Source organism: Phalaenopsis equestris, unplaced genomic scaffold (genome assembly GCF_001263595.1).
Source record: "Phalaenopsis equestris unplaced genomic scaffold, ASM126359v1 Scaffold232443, whole genome shotgun sequence".
Classification (NCBI taxonomy): Eukaryota; Viridiplantae; Streptophyta; class Magnoliopsida; order Asparagales; family Orchidaceae; genus Phalaenopsis; species Phalaenopsis equestris.
Window position 1 is genome coordinate 25,024 of NW_018250408.1, and position 11,146 is coordinate 36,169.

An 11,146-nucleotide genomic window follows, 5' to 3' on the forward strand; every position below is an offset into this window, starting at 1 on the left:
TTTAATACATTATCAACACTTAAAAGTCAACAAAATAAAATACGATGAGGGGAAGAGAAAGAGTGGACGAGTCATTTCATATTATTCTAATATATTTCCATAAATCACACTATGGTTTAAGGAAGATATACTTTTCATAATATGATAGAATATTATTAAAGATTTGAAGTAGGCTTTCAAGGAACTTCCCTCCAAAGATTTAGAGTATACTCAAAAGAAATATTTCCAAGAAAATCTAGAATGAACTTTGAAATAATTTCTCTAAAAAAGACTTCAAAATTCAGGCTTAAAAAAAATGAGAACTCAAATTCTTCAAATAAAAAAAAAAAAAGTTGCTAATTCTAAAATAATACCATCTTTTATTTAAATTCTCCAGCGCATTGTGATCATTATGCTTCTTAATTCTCCAAATAGGGAAGCATGATTAAGGCTACAAAGCAAGAAAATAAATATCTACAGTAAAACATATGTTACCGTTAAATATAAAAAAAAAATTTGAATTTGAATGAAATGTCACACATAAAAAATAAGCAGATCTGAATAATTTAATCAGAAATGCTTGTAACCACTGCTAGCAATATACATATGGAATGTCCCGGATCAGTTGTTGGGATCATCATCATTCCTGATAACAGAGTAAGGAACCTTCCCTAATACAAAAAAAAAATTTATTGTCAAGCTCTTGATACATTCTCATCCTCAGAGTTTATTAGTAGTAGAAGTAGAGGAATAATGTTTACCACCACCATCTCCTTGGATCTCCGATGATGGCCCGGGGAGAAAATCACCACTAGAAGCCTCTTCGTCCCTGCCTTTGGCTTCTTCACGATTCACATATGTTGTCTGGAAACTTTTCTCATCTTCTTCTGAACCCCTGCATTCAAAAATATTAGCCGTCATTTGGGATTATTTTTAATTTCAAATCTTATTTTACTTTTTTTATATTTTTACTTGAAATAAAAAATGTTTGATATGTTATAACATAATTTTAGATATTTTGAGTGTTTAATAAAATAAGTTAATTTGTTTTTGAAAATAAAAGATAAAAACATATAAAAATTGTAATAAACAAACATAATTTAAAAAAAAAAGGAAAACAAAAAGAAAATAGAAGTGATCCCGGGGCCCGTTTGTGATCACTTTTTTTGTTTATTTTTAGATTAAATTAAAATAAATTTGATTGAGCTGGTCGTTTTTTAAAAAAGACTTGGAACTTCTTTCTAAGCATTTTCAGTATATTTAAAAACAAGTTGATTTATTTTTTAAAATAAAAAATATACAAATTATTCCAAATAAACATATTTTCAAAAACAAAAGTACTAATAAAAACAAAAATAGGAAACAAAAGTAATGGCAAACGGGCTCTTAAATTAATGATTTGTTCTTGCTGTAGGATATGTAGCTTAGATTTAGAGAAATATTAGAACTTACCATGAGTATACTGTAAGTCCAATAGCAACTGTAACAAATGCTAGAAAATACATCCAATCAACCTGAAACAGAAATGAGAAACTAGCATTTAGCATATAGCATATAGCATTTGGCTCAACATAAAAATGTGTATAATTCTAATTAGTGGTGTTTGAGCACCTTTTCATGATAGGCAAAGATGCGTATGAGAACTGCCCACATATCTGAAGTGAGCAGAGAAAGGTTTAGCATGGCTGAGCCACTTATCTGTGAGATGAAAGGGAGAGAAGGATGATCCAAATTAAACATAATTCATAAAGTAGTTCCATATTTTTCTTTTTTATACTAATTTGCAATTTATTGCAGTTGCTAATGCAACAAAAAAAAAACATAAAAATGTATTTATAGTAAGCACCTTCACATCCAAGTAGACAATATCTCGATGAAGAAACTATAAAAAATATGCTCTACATGTTTTGACAAGGATAAAAGCGCAATGGTTGTTTTTATCTCTACTCCCTTTTTAGCACCAATTTGGTTTCTGACATTTGTCTAAATTGTAAAGGGTCCAAGCAATCATAAAGTTTGATCTGGTTTAGCATCTCAGTAGTTTGTTTTGACTTCTTATAATCTACTTATTATAACCTCTATTTTAGGCGGATTTAGTCAAATAACATGCCAATACGGACTATACTGCATCAACTCTTCTGAGGTACAAAAAGCTCTCACATGGAGATTTAACAGCCTACAAAAAGCTCTCCCACTTAAATGCAGTTACATAAAACTAGGTAGGTGTACATAGGCAATTATTATGTTTAGGACATTTATATTTATCAGTCTACAGATTGTTAGGCTTTGATACCATTTTGTAAGCTTTAGGAGTTGATGTTTCACTTATTTTTAATAACTTTCGTTCACAAGTATTTTCAAAATTTAGATTATTTTTTAATCTATACAGTACCTCTTCTATTTTTCTAATATGATTCATATGACTTTTCTTTAATTGTCGTAATCTTATTTCGAATTCTTCAAAATCCTTTTGCATATTTAAAAATTTCTTCCTAATCTTCTGTCTAAAAGATTATAATAAAGTATTAGGGTCTATTATGCTTCCACATCAAAGTTTAAAATAATGTAATCCTATTAGCCATTATAGAGTTTCACCTTAGAATCTCCGCTTCATCTTGCACCTTTCTCTGTGGTTTTCTAGAGAAAGTAAGAGCTCAACAAAAAAATAAAGGTCCATACAGACCACAACCTTATGCAAGTACTTCAGAGATTTAAAGCACAACAGTATCTCGTTTCATATCCTATGCGTAGCTAGAATAGATAGAAATCATGATTGTACAAAATATGTTTTGAAACAAACAAGCAGAACATAATATTTATTAATACTTAAAAGACAAACTTACAGACATTGAGTAAGAAGAAGATAATTAACAGCAAAGGCAAACAGACATCTTTAAATTACAAGAGAAGAAGAAGAAATCCTAACTAGCTCTACCCCCTTCAGGAGAAGAGAGAAAGCCTTAAATAAAAAAAAAGAATACATTAATCGTCACTGCTGATGGTTACATGAAATAATTGATGCTACTTTCCAGGCTTGTTGAGCAAGGGGCATCTACATTTGTCGAAATAATTCTAAGAATATTTTTTATTGATAAAAATTGATCTGCTTTTGTCGGAATAATTTTTAAAATATTCTTTTACTTTAGATGGTGCTCTACTGGAGAGTATTTTATTAGTACGCCTTTATGCTTATCTTCTTACATCTTGCTTTTATGCTTCAACCTCTTCTCGTATTTCTTATATAGTATCTCTTTTCTGAAAAATACATACATTTGTGAATTTTCTCCTTCAATAATTTCTGACAGAATAATTCTTTAATTTCTTTGCTAACGGCTAAATTGTTTTTGTTGACAATTGAGATTCACTTCTTATAAATTAATTCATAAATCTTTTTAGTAGGCTGCTTACAGAGATTACATATGAATAATTTTTCTAAGCAATAATATACCCAGACATTATAATGATCAATTTTCTTTGTCTCAATCCATATTTGGTATATGTTTTCACCTGCTCATCTCTGAAATGGTTTTTCTGTAGATTTGTATTTTGAGGTGTAGGGCTCGCTGCTAATTCCAATTTATATTAAGAAAATAACTCCTTTTATCTTATGATGAGTTTGATATAATTTGATAAATAAATTCCAATTTTTAACTACCTCGTGGAAAGTTTCCACCACTTCAATAATTAGTTTCGGTAATTCTTTTAGAAGATAATTATCTTCTAAATATATCATACAGACTAATCCGCATTTATATAATTCTGAGACAAACTTTACATCAGTATTTCTATACATATAAGTAACTTGATATTTTCCAGATATATGGAAATAAATCTAGAATTAGCTCTGTCTTTATAAAAAGATAATTGTTGTCATTCCTGTGTTGTTTCTTTAATCTCTTTTTAGATGTGTCATGTTGTATTTTTGAATACGTAAGGGTTTTTTGAAGAATATGGTTCTTCATTTTCAGTAATTGAAGAAGAACCTTTAACTTTTTCTTTATTTTCTCCAACAATTCTGATATTTGTCATATCTATAATTTTCTTTAAAACTGATAAAGATGGTAACACTTCCTCTGGTATTTCTCCACTGAGATATTTTTTATTTTAAATAATTCATTTAGAATGTTATTCTAAAAGCAATCTCACATTCTAATTTTTAAATTTTTAGATCAACAATTTCCAGATAATTGGTTATATCTGGATTAGATTTTTTTTCAAGCTCGCTAATTATGTCATAAGTATCTATATTCATTCCCCGCATAATTCACATGTAGTATATCAACAAGAGAATTTTAATTTCCTTTTATGTATTCTAAATCGAATATATATGCAGAGAACCAACTTTGCCATCTAATTAATTGTTTATTTGGTAATGAATCAATAATTTTTCTTTTAATGAAAGAAATTGTAATTTTATTGTCTGTTCAAATTAAAAATGTTTCATTTAAAAATATTTCAAATTTTTTAACTGCTTTCTTTATTGCTAATAATTCTTTTTCGTTTATAAGATAATTTTGTTCTATAGTGGTGTAAGTTTCTAAGCTATATCTACATAAGAATTCATCACTATTTCTTCTAGCTTTAAGAACTGCACCCCATGCAATTTCTGAACTGTCTGTTTCGATAATTAGATAATCTCTTTGTATTGATAAATGTAATTTTGGAAGTTTTTTCCATCATTCTTTAATTTTATTTAAAATCTTTTCACCCCTTTTATCCCAATAACAAGACATTTTTCTTTAATTTCTTTTGTAAATGTGCACTTAATTGCCGACCCCACGTAGTGGGATTAAGGCTTTGTTGTTGTTGTTGTTGTTGTAAATGTGCACTTAATTCTGCAAGATTTTTTACGAATGACTCTGCATAATTGACACAACTTAAGAAGCGTTGCAAATCTTTCTGATTATTAATTTGTTTGAAATGATCTATTTTTGTTAATATGTGTTCTTGTATTTCAATTGACCTTTATCTATTATAAATCCTAAGAATTCGATGGTGTTGGTAAAAAAGACTGTTTTTTTTCTTACTTGATACTATTCCATATTTTTGGGTCTTTTGAGCTAGCAAAGTTAAACGTTTTAAATATTGAGTAATTGTTTGACTGAATATTAAAATATCGTCTACGTAATATAAGGCAAAATTGTGATAGTTCACTAAAAATAGTATTCATCCTTCTTTAAAATATCTGAGGAGCATTTTTTAAGCCGAATGACATTACAGTCCACTAGTAGTATCCTTGAGGTGTACTAAATGCAGTAAATTCACGACTGTCTGGATACATTCTTATTTGCCAAAATTCAGACTTACAATCCAGTTTAGAGAACCGTTTAGTTGTCTTAATATGATTGATTAAGGCTTCTTTATTATGTAGGAAGTATCCATCGAATTTCGTATTATCATTCAGTTTTTTATAACTAATTACTAATCTTAATTTAGTTTTTTATTATCAGTCAATTTTTTTATAATTTTTGGTTTTTTTGGTTTAATATAAAATTTTTTTATAATTTTTGGTTTTTTTGGTTTAATATAAAATCTCTTTTAGGAAATTCAAACGAATGAATTATAATAAGTTATATAATTTTAAAACAACAAATTGAACTAGTATTTTATTTCGAAAACATATCTAATGAACTAGTTATTCTACGAAATTAAACCTAAACTACTTAGAAAAAATTAAACTATTTAAAAATATAATCCAGTCAAGATATAAAAAATTGTCAAATACAGGAAGTACTTCTAACATAACGAATTATAATTCAGATTAATTTAAAACTAAGACGTACTAAACAAAAATATAGCCACAGCTGTTATTTTAGCTTAATGTTATAATTTAGAAAAATTTATTACTAATCAAGAAATTCTAGGATTGACAAATTGTCGGCAGCTAGAAAGTTTGGAGAGGTTGCCCGTAAGAAGTTGTCGGTCACTGGAAGTGAAGTCCCGTCGCCCGCTTCGAAAGAACATTTAATTTACATATATATATATGTATAATTTTAGAAAAATATGAAATCAAACTGACCTCATATTTTTCGCAGTTTAAATGAAAGAGCACTCTACCTCAAATCTTGTATCTATCCCGAGGGATAAACACAAGACTTGAGGATGAGGCTCGATCAAATAAACTAAGAAATATATGACATCCGTTTGGTCTGCGAAACCGTTTTATTTATCGACAAGTTCTCATATTTAATACAAAGATTTAAATAGGGTTTATTTTAGGCTGGGTTCGGAAAAACTTCCTATAAGAGCAAGCCCCTATAGTTAATTACATCTTAAATGACCGAAGTCACCTAAGAAATCTCTCGATAAAAATCAGGGGATACTATCTTCAAAGCATTCAAAAGGATAGGAATTTTCAACGAAATCGGACGAAGAGATGTGAAAGAGAGAAGACTCGAATTTGGAACATTGTTGAGGAATCCAAATGAAGAGAAAATAGGGGAGGCCACAGCAAACTAGGGGAGGCCACAGATCCGGAGGCGAACCTCGGTGACATCCCAGTCTATCATATGATTTGGTTTCAGTTTTGAGAATAAATTATCAAAGCGTTTCATCTTGCCAATTTTATTTAATTAGGGCTTATATTTGCGTGACATGGCCACACAAATCGCCTAGAAGATATGAGGGTTTACGTCATATCGGACGACAACCTCGGAACCTAGAACGAGTTAGGGCTGAAATCGTACAGCAGAGCTATACGAATGTCTAAAGAAAAAGGTGGAGGATTTATGTTGCGCTAGGCAAACAACATCGAAATCCTATAGATTGTTGTTTAATTTCTAGGAAAGACGTGTTCTGCTGGGGAAAACATGTTCTGCTGTTGAAGATGGTCGTGCTGCCCACCGCGCTAGCTCCAAGCTTCCCTACATGACGAGTTCAAGTTTTCTAGGGTGTCAAGTTATAGTGTCAAATCAAACGGCGCTATCGTCGTAGTCATCTAAACATCCTATATAAAAAAAAACATGCTTAAAACTATATAATATAAATAATATAAAATGTGCAATACAGGATAAACAGTAGAATGCATGTGGAACAGTAACAGGTAGAAACAGGAACAGTATAACATGCTATACAGGAAGAACAGTAGCAAGTAGAAACATGAATAATATAACATGTTGTACGGTACGGTAGCAGGTAGGAACAGAAATGGTATAACTTGTTGTATAAGAAGAGCAGTAACAGGTAGAAAACAGAAAAAAAAATGACATGTTATACAGTACAGTAGCAGGTAGGAACAGGAAAGTAAAGTACTGTAAAATGTAAAGCAAACTTGTACGCCCGTGAGATCCGATGTTCCTTAAGTATAAAAAGCCTAAATGCATCTCAAAAAGCAAAGTCCGGAAGAAAACGTCACCCAGGAAATCCGAGGAAAAGCGGAAAACTCAAGAAAATCAACGAAAAAGAATTAAGTAAAAAAAATCCTCAAAACTCCTGGGAAAATCCGAAAAGAAAGGAAAAGTAACACGAGTCCCTTGTCCTAAAGCTTCGATAAAACAAAAAAAAGATTCGGATGAGGGGGACCGCAAGCACTCGTATGGGACTAGGCTCAGCTGTATATTTATTCTCGAGGGTCCACGACTCGGTCACCCGAATGTATAGAACCCGCCACTCATCTAGAAGGGTGTCTTGAACCTCACTTAAAGGGCTATTTCCCAGCCTAAACGGGTATTCGTCAGGTGGACAACCAGCTTTAAAGTATGTTTTATGTTTTTTTAACATGCATACAAATTTTAAACATGTGAAGAAGAGTTATTAATTTTGTTTCGTAGAAAAGCACGTTTTCGTTTGGAAATGGTTTATCAAAACTTATCTCTTTTTTTTTAGAAATTTTTGTTGTCCGCGAGTCGATTACCCTGTCGGGGGGCATGGGACTGTCAATCACCTGAGAAGGTTCGAGCCAACTCCCGCTAGGCTTATGTCGGCGAAGGATATCGTTATCCTATTTTTCATCAAATGTCTGGATTTTGATGTTATAGGATAGAGCATTTTTCTGCTCTATCTTCGGTGTGCCTTTATCATCACTACCGTACGCCACAAAACGACTACTTGCGACATTGCTTAATGATTTCACGTATAGCAAAAGGCTATACGTGGACACTTATGCATCGGGCATAAGCATTGAAAACCGAACCAAGAAGCAAGGAAAGAAAAAAAACAAAAATGGGGTGAGAGAAATGAGGCACCGATCCATCTAAAACACAGAAAAGGAGATTGGATCAGTTCTCAAAACTCGTATCGAAAAGACCTGGAAAAGTAGGGCCCAAAGTCTTTCCCAATAAACATAAAGGGCAGGCTCACGCTAATTTTCCCATACCCCAAAGACATAGGATTGATCAAGTCCACCAAATATTTTTCCAAAATGAGGTTTAACATCTCCCAAACTTCAAAAGAAAATGACCTCGGAGAAACCACCACCGATATTTCCCAACTCATACCAAAATCAAAATTCCCCCAACCTTCAAATTAATAAATAGCCTCATACATTAAATAAGCAGGAAACCTTCCCACAGAACTGAATAACTGCTCATGGTCGGGGTCAATAGAATAGAGGAAACAGCAGTTATCCTATTTTTCATCAAATGTCTGGATTTTGATGTTATAGGATAGAGCATTTTTCTGCTCTATCTTCGGTGTGCCTTTATCATCACTACCGTACGCCACAAAACGACTACTTGCGACATTGCTTAATGATTTCACGTATAGCAAAAGGCTATACGTGGACACTTATGCATCGGGCATAAGCATTGAAAACCGAACCAAGAAGCAAGGAAAGAAAAAAAACAAAAATGGGGTGAGAGAAATGAGGCACCGATCCATCTAAAACACAGAAAAGGAGATTGGATCAGTTCTCAAAACTCGTATCGAAAAGACCTGGAAAAGTAGGGCCCAAAGTCTTTCCCAATAAACATAAAGGGCAGGCTCACGCTAATTTTCCCATACCCCAAAGACATAGGATTGATCAAGTCCACCAAATATTTTTCCAAAATGAGGTTTAACATCTCCCAAACTTCAAAAGAAAATGACCTCGGAGAAACCACCACCGATATTTCCCAACTCATACCAAAATCAAAATTCCCCCAACCTTCAAATTAATAAATAGCCTCATACATTAAATAAGCAGGAAACCTTCCCACAGAACTGAATAACTGCTCATGGTCGGGGTCAATAGAATAGAGGAAACAGCAGTTAGGGCTCTCGGCCAAAGCAACTCACAAGGGAGGTAATCACTAAGGCTCACGGCCCAAAGTGACCAAAAGAACCACCAATGACTACTATGTCTCCCTGACAAACCTAAGAGGATAACCAAAGTGATTATAATTTTTGGGATGGCAAACTTGATTCATCCACAACACTCAAGCCAATTAAGCCTAGTAAGGAGGACCAAATCACACCCAGTGACCTCCAATAGGCCTCACGAGTAAGGACCAAAAGGGGAGGCTCACAACTGAGGCAAACCCAAGAAACAGCAAGTGAGGCTCACGGCTAAGGCAAACCCGGATCAATTCCCTACAAGTTTTGATATACATAGGAGAGTACAAAACATCACCAATCTCTCAAAGTAACGAGTTTGATCCATCTACAATCATCCAAATGATGCAAACTCAACAAGAGGGGATAAATTAAACTCAAGAAATTTCTATGGGTCTCACGGGTAGGAGTAGGAACCAAAGCCAGCAAAACCACCTCCAAACCCTCTCTCGGGTAAAGGCCAAACAAAGCAAACCAAGCCCCCAACTAGAGCCAAACCGAGCCCAGCAAGGCAAAAACAAGACCCAAACATTGATACAAATCCAGGTTTTAATAGAAATTAAAATCCCAGCCGCTTTTAAACAAATCGAAAGTCAGTAAGAGCCCAAAGTGAGCTTCTTAAAGCTAGCAAAGAGAACTTCAACACGTCAACAAAAGGTCAACGTCTCATGCTCCTGCAATGAAGGCCGAATGCCCACACAGCTCCAAAACCGAGCCATTACAAGCCAAAACCAAGTTTAAGAAGCACCAAAACCACACCCAACAATATTAAATTCTAAACTTCCATAAAAAAAAATATAGAGTTCTAGCCATTTCAAGTCAAAGCCGAGACTCTAAACCAAGCCAAAACCGAGCTCAACAAGAACCAGAAGCCAAAATCGAGCTCAACAAGAACCAAAAAAGAAAAACAAAGCCGAGCTCAACAAGAACCAAAAGCCAAAGCCAGAGCTCAACAAGATTAAAACAGGCCCAAGCATTGATATAAATTCATACTTTAATAGAAATTAAAGTTCCAGCCACCTGTAGGTATATCCAAAGTTGAGAAACAACCTGCATGTCTAAATATTCCAAGCATACAACGATTCCAACAGATATTTGAACAGGGGTGGAATTTCACGAGGAGCTAAACCAAGCCCTCAAAACAAGCTACAACACTTTCCAAGTTAAATAAATTTTCTCATAGCATATATTTCAGGCCAGGGAAAGCCACAGGAAGCCAAAATCGAGCACCAAACATGCATAAAACAGTGAAATGAACTCCCTATCACTCATGAAAGGTCATATAACCTCTCCAACATTTCATGCTAAATGAAAATAAGTGAAAAGTTTCATAATACTCATCCCAACATGCTTGCAAGAGAAGCAAAAAACTTTCTCCAAAGTCATGTCTTAACTTCCTAAATGTTTCCAACATAAACATGTCACAAGAATCACAAATGTGTCATAGCCTCCCTAGTTTAAGCGAGTAACCAAGTTTAGCTCTTAGAACATGCCCACATTTCCATTTCTAAATGCACTTGAAGTGATATCTCAACAATATATCAAAGTAAAATGAACTAGCATGTTGTATCATCCAACAGAGCCAAGCTCAAAGGCTCGGCAGAGAGAAAAACCGAAAGGAAACAGGGCACCGAAGAAGAGGGGGGGAAGAAAGGGTACCTCCTTGATGCCAAAGTAAAACACCGCAACACAAGAAGCTACCTCAAAGATGTGTTCTCACAGGAATCTCCTCCTAAAATTCTCCCACACCCAAAAATTTCTACTTTCCTCTCTTGCAAACTTTTCTTCAACAACCCAAAAAAACAAAAGAAAACTATCTTTATAGGCAGAGAAGAGAGGGGAAGAAAAAGGAGCTCACACCATCGACCCACGACACTCGAATCGGGCCAAAGAAGAAAAGGATGCGCTCCCTGTTCAC

General features: G+C 33.6%; 1 protein-coding gene across 2 annotated transcripts in view; it reads right to left on the reverse strand.

The window, feature by feature from the left end:
• Positions 1-363: 363 nt before the first annotated feature.
• LOC110038311 (solute carrier family 35 member F1-like) overlaps positions 364-11,146 on the reverse strand; it is a 62,878-nt gene continuing 52,095 nt past the window's right edge. For both annotated transcript variants that reach the window (XM_020743109.1, XM_020743108.1), the window contains 4 exons: positions 1,591-1,677; positions 1,432-1,493; positions 741-874; positions 364-650 (listed from right to left, as the gene is read on the reverse strand). In XM_020743109.1, coding sequence (XP_020598768.1) covers positions 601-650; positions 741-874; positions 1,432-1,493; positions 1,591-1,677 — 333 coding nt within the window. In that variant the 3' untranslated portion in view covers positions 364-600. The remainder of the gene's footprint in view (positions 651-740; positions 875-1,431; positions 1,494-1,590; positions 1,678-11,146) is intronic.